At 41.6% G+C, this 20,974-nt stretch overlaps 1 protein-coding gene across 3 annotated transcripts in view; it reads right to left on the minus strand.

The window, feature by feature from the left end:
- Positions 1-3,683: 3,683 nt before the first annotated feature.
- Positions 3,684-20,974, minus strand: part of TSHZ2 (teashirt zinc finger homeobox 2) — a 228,299-nt gene continuing 211,008 nt past the window's right edge. For all 3 annotated transcript variants that reach the window (XM_084537946.1, XM_084537944.1, XM_084537947.1), the window contains one exon: positions 3,684-10,806. In XM_084537946.1, the coding sequence (XP_084394072.1) occupies positions 10,805-10,806 (2 nt within the window). In that variant the 3' untranslated portion in view covers positions 3,684-10,804. The remainder of the gene's footprint in view (positions 10,807-20,974) is intronic.

Consider the following 20,974-nt stretch of genomic DNA (forward strand, 5'->3'; position numbering starts at 1 on the left):
CCCTTAATCCTGCCCAGGCCCAATACTGCCCAGCTGGGTCCAGCCTAGGCCTTGAGGAAGGGCAGGACATGGCCATGGGCCCGGCCCCACGGCCTCGCAGGGCAGTGAGCTCCGGCACATGTGTGTTATGGCAGGAGGTGGGACCGGGTCCAAGCAGTGAGCGCGTTGCTGCTTCCTGGAGCCATTCAAGTATTCGGGGTCGATGCCTGTGAGCCTTGCAGGTGAAACTCCCCTCAGGCCAGGATTTGGCCCCGTACCTATAGGACATACCTAAACCATTAACTATTCTTCCCAGGAAAGTGGCAGAGGACCCTGTGTGCTGGAGTTAAGTCAGAAAGGCGAGACAAAGCCCTGGGGAGCGGTCTGCAGGGAACAAACCTGTATTGGCAGACAGCAAGATAAATTGGATGATCTAATAGTCCTTTTCCATCTCTAAGTTTTATGATTCATTTGTTATTTTAGCCATCTATATATATTTTTTATTTTACCCTAGAGGGGTTTCTTGAAATGTGTGCAATATATTCCTTTAAAAAAAAAAAAATCACTTAAAAAAAGGTCTGTATTGCAGGATCCAAGGCACTGACTCCTAAGTGCGTTCACTAATGAACTACCCAGCGTGTAGAAGAGGAAGGGTGCCTCTTGCCCCCCCGGTCCCTGGGTGCGGGATGGTCCCTTTGGGCTGCAGGTGAGAGGGTGGCGGGTGGAGGGGGGCTGGCTCTGGGTGGTGGGGATGGCTGAGGAAGAAGGGAGGGATTGTGCCTGCTGGCTTCTGCCTGCCATGCTGGGCTGGACCAGCCCCTGAGCAGTGCTTGGCTTGGGGATGGTTGGGAGATGGCTTGGGGTTGGTTTTGGGATGGCTTGGGGACAGTGAACAGTGCCCAGGGGTGGCATTGCTGCCACCATGCAGCTGGCAGGGTAGCTCCAGGTGGGTGCTGCGCTCATCTCCTCTTTTATCACCCCGAGGAGGAGTGGTGGCAATTAAACACAGCTAACAGGTGATCCTGTACCCATCAAAATTTAATGAGTACAAGGCTTGGGAATCTCTGCCACGTCTGGCTTTGCCTCATCTGCAGTAAATAACAGATGATGGTGGTGCGGCAGCAGCGCGAGCTCCTGAGCTCGGCGCATGAGGCATCGCCCGGTTCGGAGGGAGCGTTACGGGGAACGAGGGAGTACTTAGGGAAACTAAGTGTTAAACAGAGCCATCCGTCTGAGGTGGAGCACTTGAGAGAAGGGTATTTGGTATCTCAATCATGCCTGGTTTATGGCTAGCGAGCCTTGAATTTGTGTGACAGCAGCCCAATGCCTCGCTGTAGATTACATCATAAATAACCCAGGCATGGAGTGGTCAGAGGAGCCAGATGAGGGAGCGAAAAGGATGTGTAGAAACGAACATAGGGTGGTGTAGTTAGATTTTTCTTTTTTCTTTATTTTTTTTTTTAATGATTATTATTTAAGGGAAGGGAGGCTGCTAGAAATCATTCGTGAGTTTTACTGAAACAGGCACATTCCTGTGGTTTTTACTCCCACAGTCTCTCCAGGTCAGTCTTTTTCTTTCTCTGTAGAGAAAGAAAGGGGGGAAAAAGAAAGAAAGAAAGAAAAGAAAAACCCACACAAAAATCAATCCATCAAATGTCATTACAGATTTATTAAGCCTGATGTAGAAAGACTTTTAACAGTAACATCTTCAGAAAGCATAAAAAGAGCACTTCTGTTCAGTCTTGTGCTTTGAAAATCTAAATATATTTTTATCATATAAATAATTCTTTTCATGTTTTAAGTGCATCTGTTTTTTTTTTTTTTTTCCTTTTCAAATTTCCATTTTACAATTGGCCAAAACTGAAGTCTGCATTGACTGAAATGAAGCCATTTGCAAAGCTAATGATGTTGTGAAGCATGTCTATGGTGAACCATATCAGCTAGATTTCAGAAAGGTAGTTCAATGAGTGCAGCATTAAAATGAGGGACAGCCTCCAGCAAAATCATAATTGAACACACCCAAGTCCTTAATGTCTGCAGTTGGGTTTCCTGATGCAAATTACGATAACATTTCAGATGTGAGCAGTCGCTTTCCAATAGCTGCAGTGGAAAAGAGACATTTTATGCCACAAAGGAAAGAATTACCATGTTTAAAAATGTAAATAATATATGTATAGAAACCTTTTTTATGGAAATGAGGCATTCAGGATTATGTGAACAGTTTGGGCTATTTTTTTTCCTTTTAAACACAACAGATAAAGATGTGTGATCTATTATTCAGGGCTTTAATTACAGTTCTAAAACTGCAGTGATTTTATTAAAAAAAAAAATCCCTGGGCATAAAAAGTAATGTTTTTTTTTTTTTTTTTTTTTTTTGGTGGTAAAGTTGAGGGATTTTTTTTTTTTTTTACAATGTATTTGCAATGATAAAAAATAAAGAACAAAAAATCACTGTTGATAGATTTCTATGCTGCAAAATCATACACAGAAATACATCTTAAATGCACTGGAATACAGGCGTCTTCCTGTAAATCAGAAAAGGCCTTAGATAAATAGGTTTGACCTGATTTAAATTTAATGAGATACATAGTCCTGATTGTTAATAATTGGTTTGGGGAAACCCAAAACAATAAAAGCAGTAATCTCCTCTAGTATAAATTATACGAATTTATTTAGCAATCAACCAAAGAAAAAAATACCATTAACATTTTCAATTTGTTTAGTTTAAGTTAGTTGTAATAAGCAAATAATTTGAAGCAAAATTGCCAGCTAGGCTTTGAGCAAGACAGCAAATACTGGGAAGATGCAGATCTGTGATGGATCTATTGGGCCACTAGGTGGTACAATCCTCCCAGAAGAAAGGGCTTTTTCCGTTGTAAGGACCATTCATAATCATCAAAACCAAGTGAAACATGGTTTTGATTAAAACAGCCTGTTGGCTCAATAATCTTAGTAATTTTAAAAACATCCTTAATGTGGAAGAAGAACACTGCAATGTCAGAAATGGCCTTGGGGCCCATTATAAACAGCAACAAAATAAATAAGGAGGAGAAATGAGAGGTCATGAAAACAAAATTAAGCTAATGTTTCAAATTTTGACAATTATGAATTGTTCCTCCAAGAAGACATTAAAAAAAAAATTCAGGCACTATTAGATAAAATACAAAGAGAATAATTGTACATGTATGAGTTTTCCCATGGGACTAAGCATGCTTTAAAAGCAAAACTTGACTCAGATTTCCCCTCTTCCCCCCGCCCCCCGTTATAGCCAGCAATTGGGCAGGTCTCATGCAAACACAGACTTGCTTCTCACAGTTCCTTCAAAAACTCATCCCTAATTCCTTTATGAACCGTTAAAAGATGATGACCAAGGAAGCAAACAAACAAAAATTACAAGCATATTTTCTGTACAAAAAAAAAAAAAAAAATCCCCCGTCATGGACCAATTTTTGTAGGAAACAGAAACAAGCAAATATAACAAAATCTGTGTTTGTAACATGGCAATATAGTTAATATATACAAATATGTACAGTATAAAAATGCATCAAAGGCGTAACTTTTCATCCAAACAAGCTGCAGTGCACAATGGAAAGCAGCTTGGCACCCCCGCCATCTAAGTATACAGGCAATATAGTCTATACAGCATGCACTTGTTACAAAATGAGTGCATAAGCACTGAAACATTCTACAGATAAAGTCACCGTGAGTCCTTTTCGAAAGGAGTCCCATTTGTGTTGTTAATATAAAAAAGTGTTTAATTTTTCCTTTTTGCGGTTTGTAGTATATACATTTTTAAGGAGAAATGAGTTTTTGATTCATTTTATTGTATTTTATTTTATGAAACAAAATTCTAGAACTAACACCATGGGTCACGTAAGTAACCTGGAGATGCTGCCAGTAACAAACTTACCACATACCACAAGCATTGGGGCAGAGCAAAACTGTCAGATTTACTATAATGGCCAACTATGCTCTATTTAAAGTGGGGATGGATGTCTTATGATTCATGCTGACATATTCAAGATAATAAAAACCAAAACAAATGCACAGAAGGAGAAATAAAAGGAAAAAAAATAAAAATAACAACAACAAAGGAAAGGATTAATAAGTGGTGCCTGAGCACTAGACAAAAGGGCATATTGTACCAGAGACATATGACAGTTAAGTACCCTGAGCCAAATAAGAACTGTTTAGCTTGTCAGCTTTTGCAACCTGTATTGCACATTCCAGCATTTGCTGCATTGTAAAGCCAAAACACTGCATTGTATGTCCTGAAGAGAGCTGCTGTTCGCTCGGTGCCAAGTGCCCAGCTGCTATGTCAGCCGCAGAATCGATGCCTGTTGTAGACACACATGCACACGTACTGTTGTAGTGTGCCTCTGTGTGCACAGGTATATATATGTGTGTGTAGGGGGCAGGTACCTGTCTGTAGCTGCACTTCTGCCTGGATACATGCAGACATGTAATTTTTGATCGGTACGTGGACCAGTGGTAAGTGGAAACATTGCCCATACAAATCTGCCACACCTGAGACAATCGCATGCATGTTTGAGACCTGCACCCCCCCTTCCCCTGGGGCTGATGCCCATGTGTGGATGTGGGTTTCAAGAGCATGCCATCGTTGCATTATAACATAGCTGCATTTTGCAAGATTTTATTTTCGTTTTTGTTTTCAAATAGTGATCTTTTTTTTTCCTGTTATCTCATCTAAAAAGTCTAAGGAAACAATTTGTTGTCTTTACCTAAAGCCAAAAAAAAGTGAAAAAAAAAAGTTTACAGAGCTCAATGGTATGAACTCAAGTAGAGATGCATGACCTGCTAGGATTAGCATTTAATCTGGTGTCTCAAACAGGGCTTTTTACAAAGGCCTGAAGACATTTCATGAGCTGAGAGTGAAGATGAACTGGAGGTTTATTACTCTGCAGCTAAATCCAGTGGTACAGCTGTTTTACTTTTTAAAATGCTCTCAAAGAAAATATTGTACAGACACTTGGGTACAAGGAACAGCAGTGTCATCTTAAACTTTGTCTACTCGTAACATTTTTGCCAGGATAGTTAAAACAACAAATGGCCACTGGTGTAGGCTGAAGTACACCGGGATAAAAGTGCTTGTACTGGTATAAAAGTGGTCCAGCAAAGCAAAATAAGCTGTACCAGTATAAAGTGCTTTATAGCGATACAACTGTTTTTACATTAGGACTTCTACCAGCCGAGCCACATCAATAACAAAGTTTTGCAATCACTTCCCTGACATGACTATAAAACTTCTGAAGTGCAGACTGTGCCTCCGATTTAATCTGCACAGAGCTCGGGACTGCTTGCTGAAGTTGTTTTCAAAACCATCTAAACATGCTAGGAATCCAAGGTTAGGACTGTGAGGGCTGTGTTTGGATCTGCGTAAATATACCGAATTCAAGGAAGTTACTCCGGATTTACACCGGAGCAGGTGAATTCAGAATCTGGCCTTTGTGCCTGGCACACAGCCATGTGCCAAGGGCTGTCTGCAGGCTTCTGTTATCACCGGAAAGCACTCCTTATTTCTGTATTCTCTCGTTTTCCTTTTGAAGAGATCTGGAGAACAAAATCCTAAATTCTGCACGCTTGTGTGAAATAATTACCGTTGTAATTAATTAAGAAAAGAAGAAAAAGGGAAATCCAGGCAGCATTTCTTTCTGGAATGCATCCTGAGTGGCTCATGCGGTGCCATCAACAGGACTTACACTGACATCAGCTGCTGATGAAGTAGCTTCGCAATTTGATGAAATGTGAATTGAAATCTACCTCTAGATGTGTGTCATTTTATTCCTTAATTATGTCTCAAAACACTGCTGTCTCTGTGGTCCAGCGTGTCATACATTAAAAAACACTCACTTCGCGCCTACCAGTGGCCACCTCAAGCTCTTCAGTAGCGTTCCTGAAAAGTTATTTGTTTTAGTGAAATTCGATAACGTCTGGCTGATCATTTTCTACAGGAGATGATCAGAGAAAAAAGAAAGTGGCAACCTGCGGGATGAATTGTGAGAGGGAGCAGGAGTGGCGGCCAGCAAAGCTGGGTGTCATCGCCCCGTCACGGCTCCGAAACCCAAAGAGAAGCCGGTCTCTGGTCTCCCTGTGGGGGGCCAGCAAAGAGGAATTACAGCACTGTGCAGCTCCCAAACACGGCTTCTGGGAGCAAAAACGATACGTCAGTTTGTGCAGGGAGATGGGCACATACCAGTAGCACTTTTTCAAAATATATAGAGGTGGTTATATCAGTTCTCTTGCTTGGGGACAGATGGCCTTTAAAGCCTGTTGTAATTGCAATGTATTGATCGGGAATCTGTGATCAATACTGTCTTTATAGAGAGAATTTTAAATATAAATTGCATCGTATATCTGTTTGAGAAGACAAAAGCCCTGTGTGACGCCTCCAACTAGCAGGAGCGTTGTGACCAGCAGGAGAGTTACGGTACAGGAGGAGAGGGGACGGGGACGGGGATGGGGACAGGGACAGGGATGGAGGTGGGGATGGGGGGACAGCCTCTGCTCAGCCTGGCCCCAGGCACTGAGGAAATTTCCACAGTAAATTATTTTTGCTGTCCTTTGCCATGTGTTTACCCACAGATGCCCTCACGGGAGGCTGCTGCAGCAGGCAGGATCACGCTGCCAGGAATTAGCAGGGAGCAGCGCCCCAGAAAACAAACCCCCTCTGGGCAGTGCTTGCCAGAGGCTGCCCCAGGCCCAAAGCCAGTTCCTTTTGTATTTCTGCTGGGCTCAGCCCTGCCTGGCACAGAGCTCTTTTGCTCCCTGCCAGGCCTGCAGCCCTCAGTCCCCACTGCCGCTGTCCCCTCTGCTTGAGGAACTGCTCCAGGGCATAAAGGGCTTGGTATCGGCCAATACATAGGGCACTTTATCAAAATATGATTAAGGGAAGAAAAAAGACCAAAAATTAGGAAAGTAATCATCGCCCTGTGGATGTGTAAGAGTTGACACGATAGCCTGTAAAGCTGGCTTGGAAGGCCTCAACCCCTATCGTGTTAATATATAATTATTGATTTTTAAAATGACTTGTTATATCCTCCCTGATCTCTAAAAAAGCTCGGAAGGTCAGTCTTGTAAATACTTTTACAAGTAGGTAATAAAAATCATGATGAAGTTGCATTGACAAGTAATTACTGGCTAGGTTTGTTAGCAGATTCTCAAAGATTTTTTTTTTTTAAACCAACAATTATTATTGCACTAATGACAGCCATTTTTAAAGTTAAGTGTCCTTCTCCCTCTCAGCTGAAATAATAAGGGCCTGGAAAAAACACCTGAGACTGATATACTGAAATTCTTATATATTAGGCTCCAAAGAGATGCTAATTTTTTCTCTTCCTTTTAAAATAAAATACATATTTTTAAGGTGATATGGCTTATTTTGACCAGGAAGGGAGCTCCGGTTTCTGAATAAATCTCTCAAAGCAGTGTATAAGGGTAACAATTCTTACTGCTTTATTGCAGTGCAAGAGCATAAACAGCTTGGATATGTGGTGTATCAATATGCCACTTGTTAATAAGCAAGGATGTGAATCATAAATATTCGGCTGTTTGATCACCAGGCTTTTAATTAATGTTTTGATGATCTCCAATAAGAATAAAAGTCAGAACGATAGATATTGAGTAGATACAACAGAGAAAAGATGCAATGATTTTCTATGTTACCTGATTTATATGACAGATAAACTATCAACTCATCCAGTTTCATACACAGAAAGAGAGAGAAGAGACGTACATTTTCTTTTTTTTTATATCTTATTGTAAAAAAAAAAAAGAAAAAGAAAAAAAAAAAAAGAATCACTTAATTCAAATGTGTATCTAAAATGTTCCCAGAGGACAGCGATGCAGGCAAAATAATCAAGGTTTAGCACTGTGTAATAAAGGTTTGTGGCCGGATTTTAAATAAGCAGCTGTTCCTGCACTCGCCTGTGCTGGAGCAAAGCTTCTTGTGCAAAGCAAGGTGCTGGGTGGGTCAGCCCTGTGTGGGGGGAGCAGTCCTCCACAAAACTTGGAGCTCTCCAGCCCTGAGGTCCCCAGGGGCCAATAGAGCATGGCTGGAGGCAGGGGATGGGATGCTGTTTCCGTCCTTCACCAGGAGTGAACCCCATACCTGCTACAGGCACCAGGAAAGCCTCCCTGCTGCCAGAACTGAGCAGCAGGTGCCCCGAGGAGCCCCAGTGCCAAATGCCATAGGCTTTGGGGTATGCCAGAATGATCCAATTTTTTTTTTTTTTTTTTTTTTTTTTTTTCTGGAATGTATAAAAGCTTGGGAAAGGAGCATGGATAGAGAATGGCTCACGGTTTCTCCCGGGTGGCATTTTGTCACGGTGCTGCCTTTGGGCCCATGCTGCAGGCCCTCACCTTGCATAACTTCACTTAATAACTCCAAACTGGGCTGTGCAATTTAACAGCTTCTGAGGAGCTTGATGCTAATGCATTGATTTCGCTTTAATAGAATTTTGTTGTCAATGGACGGCGCTCAGCACGGTGCAGGCTTCAATCTTAACCCATCTGAAGGCTCTGCTCGTTTCCAGTTGAGCTCCGTTCATTTCCAGTTGAATAGGTTAAGCAAAGACAGACCTCACTGTTCTCAATTCACTTTATGATCCTCCCATCATAAAAAATAATATCAGCACCTTGCTTTTCATGTCAGAACTACATTTGAGCTGCTATTCCCTATGCCCATGAGTAAATCCCATAAAAGCCGCCCCGTTGTACTGTCGCTATTTTTCCTTGTGGATGATTGATTGATGGATGAGTGCTGACACTTCAATGAAGCTATTTCGACTGCCATCTCAATCCGATGATGTGAGGGGTATATTTTCTGTCCATGCCTCATTACTTCAGAATGACATTCCTGGAACTTCATTTACTTTTTCCCTCCTTCCCTCAAGCGCCATATTTTTTCCCATCTAGGTTATGCATGCCATAAAAAAAGCAATTTGCTATTATATGTGGCATAAGGGCAACACTTTCCCTAGGAGGTAAATAAGAAGGGCCTTTTTTTCTCCTCCATGTTGAGTTTAGGGATCATGTCAAAATTTCCCAAACATTGCCAAAAACGGCCCTTCTGCACAAGCAGTAGGGAATAGGGTAAACATGTTTAGCCTGATTTTGTGAATGCTGCGCTTCAGTTTTAGCCTTGAATGTCTAAAATAAAATAAGAGTAAAAGACACCCCAAAGCCCTCTCTTCTATGAGAAAGATCCTATTCTCAAATTGTGCCTAGCATACTTTGAATATTTCATTTGTAATGGAATAGTGTTTACAACTGGATCCAGACTTATTTTTCCCTCGAGACTGGGGAAAGTTCATCGTTAAATGCAGAGATGGATTTGTCTACTGAAGGTTGCTTGAGTTGCAAGGAAATGCTCAGCTGGAGTAAACAGGGCTGCGCCTGGTTTTCCAAACAGTGCACTAGGTAACACAGGGCTCGTGTCGTTAGCATATCCGGGAAGATTTTGCGAGTTGACTCAGGACCCGACTTTAATCTGTGTAATACAGTATTCCCGTTAATAATAATATATAATTAAGACATCCGTTAAAAATCCATAACGTTAATTTAATGGAGAAAATCTAATACAGTTCTATTGGAATTTTTACGTTAAATTAACTTTAACGGGCTTTTAATGGATGTCTTAATTAGATCTCATTATTAACGTGAATATTCCACAAATTAAAATTGGGACCTCAAAGTTTTAATGAAAAAAGTTACAAGCACAAATCCGAAATTGCCATCTTCTCAGGCCCCTGCCCACCAGGTCCTGGCTGACTTGCAGAAGGATGCGCGGTCCAGGCAAACTGCACGGGCAGGGGGACAGCGTGCAGACCAGATTCTGATCTCGTCTGTGATGGTGTAAATCTAAAGTGACTCCACTGACTCCAACAGAAATAATCAGATTTACACCCACCTAACTGAGAAAGGAATTGTACTTTATTCTCTTATATCTATATATAGATATTTATATAGTGATATTTATATATAGATATACCTATATTCATATAATGTTCAATAATCTAACAATAGTACTTTTGTTAAAAATCACTCCATCGCATGTCTTGTCATAAACCATAATGGAGATTTAAATATATATATATATCTGAGGAATAAAACAAACTGAAAATAATCCATTTTAAACAAATCTTTGGCAGCAACATGGTTAAGCATAACTATTTGAACAACTTGCACAGAAGATTAACATTGTTCAGAGGTTTTTTGGCTCAAATCTGTTTTAACTTAATAATTCTTGTACTTACGGTGATGTATTGATCCCTAGTGCAATGACTGGATTGGGCAACCCAGGTGCAACAGTAATAGCTGCACTGAATAGAAACATTTCCTTTAGACAAACTATCCCAAAGGGGTTATAAATAGGAAATGGACATTACCATGAAAAGTAAAGCTTCCAATGTGACTGCATCTTGTGTAGCACACTTGGACATTAAACTATGAAGATTTTTTTTTTTCCTGTCAAGTGTTACAAATTGACAAAATAAGTACATCAATGTTCCCAGTCATTATCTTACTTCAGTGGCACTTTGTTTTAGTGACAGCAAAAAGGGACAGTGGAGACCAGACAGCCCCAGTGCAGTTTATCAATGAAAATCTAATATCGTCCATAAGCAGGGGAGTGGAAATCAATACTTCATTACCAAATTGTTAGTGAGGATGAAGAAGAATAGCTGGAGTTTTTTTGGCAGTCTTCTCGGTCCGGGTTGCTGTGAGTTCAATGTCAGAATCGGAGTGACGTGCGGAGACGGGCTGGGTGCGGGAAGCCTGGGCTGGAGAGCTGGAACTAAGGCATTTGTCCTGCAAGCAGAAGAAGAGTAACTAGTGTTACCAGGCTTTTAATCATGAGTCCAGATTTTATTGAATATGGACTTTTTTATCAAGAGAAATTCTGGAACTGAGTCAGCTTTGCTTTACATTTTCTGCCCATAGGCTCGCAAAAAGGCAAGGACACAGAAGAGGGAAGAAACCCCCAGTTCCTTAAGCCTATAATGACGCTGGGATTAGAGGGTAAACTCCAGCTGATGCAGGTCTGCCAGGTCCTGTGGGTGTGCTACTATGCTTTTCCCTCATGTTTCCTAAACCTGGTCAATACAAAGAGTCTCATTTTACAGCTGGTCAAGAATCTGCTCTGAAATCATCAGGGTGAACTGGACATCTTGGTACCCACATTGTGCTTGCATTCTTGGACTACTGCTGTGCTATTTGTGGTCGTTGTGGCACCTCCCCTCCCCAGCATCATGAGCTGCTGTTCTTCCGTGTGGACCTTTCCTGTTCTGCAGGGACTAAAAGTGCTAAGTGGCTCTAGTTGTGAAGTTACTTCCACACAGAGATGGAGGGTGCTTGTTTTATTTCATTCAAGATGTGGGTTTAAAAGTTCAGCCCGAAGTTAAGTTCTGTTTTGCTCATAACCTGGGAGAAAGATAGATACTGAGAAAAGCAGTAGAGGAAAAAAAAAAAAAAGGGGGGGGGGGGCGGGAAATAAGGTGAGAAATGAGTCAGGCAATAAGTAGAATGAAAGCCAATCTGGAGAGAGCACAGGAAAGAAAAAAAAAAAAAAAAAAAAAAAAAAAGACCAGCAGTGGGCAAAGAGGCGGGCAAAGAGAAATATGTTACTGAAAAATATACTATCTGTTCAAGGGCATGCATGTTTCAGCAAACACAACTCAAACCCTGAGGTGTGTTTCCAGTATGCCAGCTAAATCAACTGGAAATTCAGTAGTAGCTTTATTTAAAGTAAAATAAACACAGCTTTTCAAAAAAATTCCACATGAAAACAGAAAAGTCTATTGAGTCCTTTTTATTTAGTTTTAATCTGGTTTGTTTTACAATATCTTCACCCTTTCAGTTTTCACAGTGATGCTGAGTTTTGCATTGGCAACCCAGACCTGCTATGGAGAAACTGTTGGAAGGAAAGAAGAGGTTTGGCAGCTAAATGTAGAGATTTTTTGGCACCTGAGAATGCATGGAAGTCCATTTGAAACTGTGGCGAATACCTTAGATCATTATTCCCACTTAAAAAAATATTAAAAGCAATCCATGTTGACACTTTAAAATGTTGTCTTTAGGTTTCAGAGGTAACACTCCAGAGCAATTCACACTTTGCAAAGCTATTATTTTTCACTGTGAAAGGACAAAGCTCTGTCAGTTTACACCTTGATCAAGTTTTAAAGCAGCCCAGAAGCCTTGCTGTTGTAAAGCCTGGAGGCGAAGCACCGCCGTGGTGTGAGCTGGAGCTGCTTCCGTGGCCAAGTTCACAGCTGCAGGCTTGCCCCCTGCAAATGGTCTGAGCACAGCCTGCAGCAGTGTCACAGGCAGTTGACTTTTTACCTATCTGAGTGGGTTTTGCAGCCCTCTCCAGGATGGAAAACTCCCTGTGATATGGCACTGAGCTCCTACCTTGGGCTCCCACCAAGCTCTGATGGCAGAGCATCTGCCTGAGGGATGGGTGTAGGAAACACCCGGGGCTGCTCCTGGTCCTGCCCAGGCAGCATTAGTGGCTGCAGTGAGCAGATTGGTGTGGGAGCAATAACTCTTGATTAATTAAGTTCTGCCTCCCGAATGCCATTAGGGCAATAAAGCAGCATGTAGTGTTACTGAAAGTGCTAAGTCTGGGCAGGAGGCTTCGTTTGAAGGAAAGTAATGGCAGAGCACTGGTTCCCTGCCAGTGGGAAATATTTATCCAGGGCTTGGACTGGAGAACTGAGCAGCCTGACGGCCTCCTGCCTCCTTTTCTTTTTCACTTTGTCTAGAGGAAGGTCTTAAACTTCTGTGCTAGACCAGCAGCGAAATCAGCTTAGCAATATTTAGTTTCACACTGCTCTAAAAGCTGTTTGTGACCATTGTGTAAACTTCTGGGGCTCAGCGTCCGTACACTTGACTAATGGTGACATCCATGCGTGACTGAAATCAATTGGGATTGGCATTGATTTCAGCGGGGTAAGTACTTCACCCCCAGGTCTCTTGCCCAACTAAAGGCTTCATCCTCTGTTTTTATTTATTTATTTATTTTATCTTTTTGCATCGTTGTCACTGCAGGCTGGGACAGGACTTTGGGAAATTAATTAGTGGGAGGCCTGATCAATAAGGGTCATAGTTTATGTATTTCATTATCAAGTCTCTAAGAGATTCAGGGAGTATGTGGAGAGTTTGTCACTCGCAGTCTAGGGCACAGCAGCCTGGTGTTCAAACAGCACTCGATGGGCAAAGTTTAGTGCTTTCTGGGCAATTATTGTAATGTAGCTCAACCTGTTCTATAAAGAAAACTCTACCATTTAAATTACATCACAAAAATGCAATGGAGGGTACTCATTATGCTGGCCTTGCACAGCATATGTGAAATACCAGATGCAGATACTGAAGCTTTGCTTTTATTTAACATTAATTATCAAGCCATCAACAGAAGGAAAAAGTTGTATCTCTTGCAACGTGGATGTGTCAGGACTCACAAGCATCGTCCCGCTCCTTGTCCACAGCATGGCTACCCTCTCCTCCTTCAAACCTCACTGTAAAAACACAGCCATGAAACTTCTGAAGCAGGGACTCTCGAGAATGTCCTCGAGAATGTCTCTCAAGAATGTCCTCCCAAGTCCTTCGCTTGGGGTTTGCTGCCATAGTTTGCTTTTTGGGGTCTGCAGGAGAGCATTGGCCACTTCAGTGGCATTGCCAGAGGTGTGATGCTACCCTAGATCCAGTCAGATGACAGCAGGTCCATGTGCTTACAATGTTCTTATTTTATATAGTTTTTCCTTCCAGATCTTTGCTAATATAATTTTATCATCCTCTATTAGCTTAGTGGGATATTAAAAATGACAATATGTATCTGTCATCCACCAACCAAAGTCCACAGTCTCAAAATCTTTTTGTGCTGCAGCTGTACCTATAGTAATAAATTGCAGGACGCCTTAAAAGGCCAAATGGAAAGGCGCAGACAGTCCTTTGTGGTTACCAAACATGTTATCTCTAGATGTCATTTTTGACCTACTTTTGCTAGATTTTTACAGCAGCATAAAATCTATCCCTTGAAGATCATCGTCACATACACAATACCTAGACAGGGACAAAAAGTAAATCTGAGTATATTTTGTTTCATTTAGGGCTCCTCTCACCATGAATTACAATATTACAGACTCTAAATGTGTTCTCGTTACCCATAATTATAACTAAAATGATATCAATCTAAACAGTAACTACTCAAATGATTCATCCTGACTGTAAGGAGCATGCTCTCTAAGTTGTGCCTGCCCATCCATTTTAAAGCCTTGCGGCAGAAACAGCTTTCCAGAAGGTCATTTAACAGCACATTAAATAAATAAATAGAACATATTTATTTCAGAAAACACATTCGAATAGGAAAGGAAAGCATTTTGGGAGAGGTAAGAATAACCCTTGTGAAATCTAATACTTTCTGCTCTTCTTTGTTCTTGCGGAGGGTGCAGTACCCACCCAAACCCACGCAGAGACCCCTACGTGATGTTTGTAGGAAGGGGGCCCTAACGTGCTCCGTCCTGAAGGGTGCTGTGCCAAGAAGCTGTGCTGTGCAGGACACAGAGTTTGCAGGCAGCTGCTCCCCAGCAGCCAGCAGAAGAGTGCAGGAAAAAAGGACACCCCTATCATTATGACCCACCAGCAAGTGCCCGAGCCCCTGGTGTCCCTGCAGGACACACCAGACCCTGTGTGTTCAGCCTGTGCCATCAGGCACACAGAGAGGAGGGTGAGAAACAGGTCTCCTTTGTTGTACAATGTGTTTCTGTCCCATGATCTAAGCTTGTGAGAATGCAGGACAAGATAATGGAAAAGAAATGTGGGCTCTAGCTCAGATGTTCCCGGGGTGTGTCTGCTGAATGCGAAATAACGCCCAGGTGGAGGAATTTCGAGACCGCATTGTCTGGGATGGTGAAAGCTACATTTAATAAAAACTTGAAGCCATTACATTCTATTTGTCTCAGAAATCTCTTTGTTGAGGATACTTTGTTAAGAGGCTAAGGCCAAAGGCAAATAAAAGACCTCTGGACTTCAGTAGCAAGTCTTATTTGCAGCTGTTGTGAAACACCTTGCTGCAGGAGGTCAGTGAAGTTGTGTGACTTGCATCAGCTGGCCTACTCCAACAGTTGGGGTATAAAGGAAAGATCTCATTTAAATCTGTCAAAAGAAACCCATCATTTTCTGAGTCCCTTCTTTTCAGAAGCTTCTGACATCTGCGCAGGAAGTTTTGTATGCCTTCATTTTCTTAGCTGTGACCCGGGTTGAAGAAGACCCTTAACCACGTGCCAATTTCCAGTGTGCATGGTGCAGCAACCATGGTTATCTGGCTCTGTGGGCAGCTGTGGGCTGACCCTACCAAACACCATGCCTGGGCAGTGCAGGTACAGAAATGGTGACATTTTAGGGATATGCCTCTGCATGCATCTGTGTGAACCAGGCATGCCACTGAGGCCTCAGGAAAATGCAAGAATCCCTCTACATATGCATTATATGCTATATATATATACATGTATAAATATATAAATATATATATAAATATATATGTCCCTTTATATGGGCAAGTATTTATATAAATTTCCAGACAAGACACAGCCCAGTCAGAGCTACTGTGTGCAGCCGTGCCCAGCTCACTAGGGTTACCAGACGTCCCTGAACAAATACAGCTAGATCCTGCAAATCCACCTGAACAACACAGCTCACGAAAATGCTGACATCTGCCCTCCCCAGAGGGCAGGCAGTTTCTTCTGCGAGTGACTAGAAAAGGATCCGGGAGGGTGTGAAAGCAAGGAGCACTGAGATGCCTGACCCAAGGGCAGCCCCGGTCCTCCCTCCACGTGCAACCATCAAACTGCCCATGGGACTGTGCCATGAGTCAGACTGGGGGGGATTTAGGCTGGAAAACATTAGTGAGAAGAGTTTTTTTTTTTTTTTTTAATGTTGACTCAGATTTAAAATCGGGGCCTGCGACTCCCCATGTTTTCACAGATACATGGAGAAATCTTGGGCTTGTGGAAAGAGTGGGATTTCTGCCACTTGTGTTGCAAAAGGTCAGGATTCACCCCTGATCTCATCTAGGTGCTTGAGGTGATGTGGGATACATGAGTTCAGCAACAAAAAGGAGTACCTGTGGCATCTAAGAGGCACAAAGAAATACCCTGACACTGAACCAGTCCCTCCCAATTGCTTGTGCACACACAGACTCAGTACAGAGATACCCGGAAGGATCACAGGCTTGTAAAGGCAAAGAATAGAGAACATTTTGTTGTTTTCTTTTCTTTTCTTTTCTTTTCTTTTCTTTTCTTTTCTTTTCTTTTCTTTTCTTTTCTTTTCTTTTCTTTTCTTTTCTTTTCTTTTCTTTTCTTTTCTTTTCTTTTCTTTTCTTTTCTTTTTTTTTTCCTTATAAATAAAGTATAGTCATCAAATCACAATGTATTTGAGAGCACATTATTGACAGCCTATTCTTGGAAGGAAAAAATGTGGATTTTTTGGCAAAGTTTCTCTATTTGCTAAAGATTAAATTGTTCATTGTACAGGGCACCATCTGCCCTTGGAGAGAGATTTAGTTGATGGCAGCTGCAACCAAAGTGTGGAAGATATAGCTGAATTTCTGGTTTCTTTTCAACTAGCAACTGTCATTACAGGTCACATGCAAACTGTGTCATTTTCAGTGACAAGCAGGTTCTGTAGACTAGGGTGCTCGCTACATTTTAAAATGCCACCTGTATGGATCCCAGAAGAGAAATAGCTTTTGTAATGCACCTTGAAAAAAGTGGATTTACAGCAGATAAGACAAAGCAGTTATGGTTCGACTGTCCAGACACTGGCAGTGGGTAGGAGCTGGGTTAGCATCCAAGATTTGTGAAGGTAAAGCTGGGTGGATGTCAGAATGTGTTGGCAGGTCACAGAAAGCGAGATTTCCCCAAGTAATTTGGGGACTTAAAAAGGCCGAATTGTCCTCTGCAAGTGTTTACTCAACTGCTGCATAATTCCTCAATTGTCTCGTGATGTAGCTCCTGATTAGACTAAACCTCACAGTTTTTTTCAGTTCTGGAGAGAATTTCTTAATCCTTACACTGGAGGCTGTCGTGGTGGGATTTCTCCCCAGCCCACTTACTGGGCTGTGCCATTACAATCGCTGGATTCATTGCTGGAGTAAAGGGTGCTGGAGAGCAGGGAGACGCTGAGTTCCTCTCTCGACTTTCAGAACTATTATGATATTTTCCATAACTTGTCACTGGCTAAAACAAACACCTCTGGAAAGGAATTTGTACCTCTTTGTGCCCCCCCATCCCCCCGGACACCACAGCCATCTGCAGGAGAGTTGCATTCCCTTTCTCCCCTGAACAAAACAGGAGAGGAGAAGTTAAGAGCACACCGGTATGTTTTATTAGAACTAAGAAACAAAGAGAAACAAAAAAGCAAACCCAAACCTCTTCCCTTTCATCCCTGCCTTGCTATGAAAGTGCCTTCATATTTGCAGGCTTGCTGACAATATTTCAGAATGGTACATCACACACAGCCTCCTCGGGAACAGCAGACATTGTCAGTGCTGCGAGACAACTGCTCGCTGGATTGTACTTCACAAAGATTCGGTATAAAGCATTTCTTTAGAAAAAAGATTTTTGAAATTTGTGAGTCTCACAGCTTTTCAGACAAGGATGAGTTCTGGTTAATTTTCTTCTGATGATTTCCACATTTTCTGCAAGAAAAACAACTGTGACTATAGCCTTAAGACAGCCTGAACTAGTTGTAACACGCCTGGATATAGGAAAACATTTTCATGTGAAAGAAGTTGCAGGACATAAATTTGTTCTCCAGTTTATTCTGTTCAGTTTAACTTTCAGGTCTCCTATGCAATTTTGTCATGGTAGAATGGGATCATGTTTTGAAGCAGAAACTGATACTGCTGGCAAATCTTTAATAAATCTGGTCTGATTAAATCTATATTTTTGGATAAAAGTGTTTTTTTTTTTTTTTTTTTTTTTTTTTTTCTTCTAAAGGACAGACTCTTTGCCTTCCCAGAAAAATACTGAGGTGCCAGTGCAGCTGTCTGACTGCTCCAGGACGTGCCCAGACCACTCAAACTATGCCTCCTACGAGAGGCTCGTGCTTCCAGTCCTCATTTCTGCGGCAGAGCAGAAGCACCACCAGCTCTTGAGCTTTACTCAGGCAGATGCACCTACGTACACCAGTGATTTGGCTGAGCTCAAGTGTTTTCAGGATCAGGGCCTTTAAAGAAACATTTAGAAAACACTTAAAATCCGAGACTATGTCTGTCTGGGTTATTTTTTGCAGAAAGCAAAAGGGCTGCTGACATGAGTTAGTGTGCAGTATACTGGCTTCCCTTTCTTTGTGAGGAATCACTTAAAACGCAAATTCCCACCTTAAAAGCCAAACCAGTGTGCTCAGTGCACTACAAGTAAATCACCTACATCGTGGTGCCAGAGCTGCACATGCTCTTCTGTTGCTGATTTATCTACAGAATATATCACATGCCAGTTACTTGAATTAGGATCATGGGGAGAAGGGAATCATTAGAGAGTCGGAGAAACTCTAAAGCATAAAGAAAACTTCTCTGTTTGTCTCCTCTACGATGCCTGTTTTATTTCCTCTTCATGCACTGACAGCACTGATGAAGCAATGGATGCTATAATCCTAAGCAATTGCTTTTGTGGGTAGCATCATTAGGGATACGAACGTTTGCTACAGCATTAACTCTGAATTTCCTGGTCATTGCAGTGTGCTTAGCGGTGCTGGTGGGTGAATGGCACAGCCTGGATCAGGGATTTCACTATTGGTTATGTTTCCTTTGCTATCAGGGTGCCTCGAAAAGCCAGGTAAATTAGACTTGGAGAAAGGGACACTGCATCTTTGAGTAATGAGGCTGGGAAACAGGGAACACATTTTCCACTAGCTCATGTCTCACTGTATGGCATTCCGATTTCGTGACACTTCATAATAAATCATTGCTTATCACTCACATGGGAACATAACATGGTTCAAGTTAAGATTCGTTAGTGATTGTAAAGAAGAAACATGAATTGCTCTATATCAGGGCTTTTTGATCATCTTTCTGTCCACTGCAGGCATTTTTTTTATTGTAATATTTACTGTAACTCTTGTTTAAGGCATAAATAAAAAGGAAAAGAAAGGGCAAAAAATATGAATAATGAAAATAAATTTGTCTTATTTATGTGTTTATGTAAGCATTTGGCAATTACTTTGCACAGCAGCTTGTACTCAGTGTCAGACTGCAGCACCAACATAAGTTTCTAAAGCTGGGATTTTAAATATATACATGTATATGCATATATATATATATATATATATATATATATATAAAAGCCAATATATTCCTGTTCTGGAGAAGGTTCTAGTAGGCACAGGAGTTCCTGGAGACAATTTGCTTTTCCAAAGCTAGCACAGGTAGAAGAGTCTGGTCCTGCCCTATAGTGCTGTTCCCCCTGGATGGGCAGCACAACGGGGTGGAAAGTTGGTGGCACCAGTGGAGATGAGGGGTGGGAGAGCTGAACAGGCTCTACTCAGGGTGCATCTGGGGTATTTGCGGTCAGCCTAGTACCTGTGCCCTAGTATCCAGAAGAGGCTGGAGGAAACCGGGCTTTGTGGTCAGTGTGAGGCATATCTGAGAAGTGGGACAGCCTCGGGGCATCCTTGCTTCAGCCCCTGTCCCTGTTCCTGCAGGCAGTTCAGGGATGGCAAAACATGGGTTGGATGGGGCAGATGTTGTGGCTGCACTCAACTGCATATTCAGGCAAGCGACTCTTCTCCGTCCTTCAGGAGAACAACTTATGATCTCACTGATGACATCAGTAGTGTTTTAGGGGAACAGGAAGTTTTGTATAAATAGACTGACTAACAGAAGAAAAAGGGAGCTTGCTAAATAAAGAATTAGCGGAAATATGAGAATTTTTTCACCAAAAAAAAACAAAAAACAAAAAACAAAAAACAAACAAACAAACAAAAAAACACAAACAAAAGCCAAAAGCAACCATGATCTCCTCCTTCCCTTTGGTTACAAATACTTTTGTTTAAATTTGTTTTCTTTACATTTTGTGTTTGATAGTGGGAGGTACCTAAAACTCTAGGATAACCCGAGAGAAATCAGATAAGGTAAATATTTACTGCAACTAAAGCTTTGATTATTCCCCCTTCAGTAATTTGCTATTTATTATATTAATCAACTCTATAACGTGTCATGTCTACTGCTCCCTGGCTGAATAATTTCCAAAACTACAAACAGCTTTCAAGATAGTTGCCAGACAGGCGCAAATTAATACTTTCAGAAATTCTTCCTAGAAACATTCCCACGAAGAGAATTTTTTGCACCCTGTATTTGTGTAGAGGAAATAGAGTTGGGTTAAAAAAAAAAATTGCCAAAGTGAGCTTTTAATCGTTTTCAGCAATATCTTGTATGCATTCTTTCTGGTTTTATTCCAGTTGAATATTGATGTTTTATCAAAAATAACAAACACATTAATACCTTTGTTAGAATAAGTAGTCCTGTGAAATCTGAGACAAGCTGGCAAAAGAAACAAATGTAGTTAACTGTTTGCTGCATTAGGGGCTTAATTTAGTAGTTACATAAAGAAGAGACCTGATCTGCTTTTACTGGGGCAAATAATCCCCTTGATTTGTGGGACAACTTGTCTGAGTAAAATGGCATATGACCAAGGGACAGTAAATTTAGTTGCCTGATCTGTCTGATCTCTTTCCCTGACACTCTGAATTGCAAGTATTTGTGGCTGTCCTGGCCATTGTCTTTGATCTGCAGCCTGCTCTCGTAAACTCAGTTTTCCTTCTTGTGCTCATGGTCTTGAGCTCTGGAAGACTTCCCCATACCCAGGCAGCCCCCCCCTCTCCCCCCCACTCACCCCAAAAAACAAACAAACAAACAAACAAACAAAAAACCCCACATATACTATAAATGCATTATGGACAAAAATGCAAAATCCTTTAAAGTTTT

The sequence above is a fragment of the Aythya ferina genome (assembly GCF_964211825.1).
Source record: "Aythya ferina genome assembly, chromosome: 16".
NCBI lineage: Eukaryota > Metazoa > Chordata > Aves > Anseriformes > Anatidae > Aythya > Aythya ferina.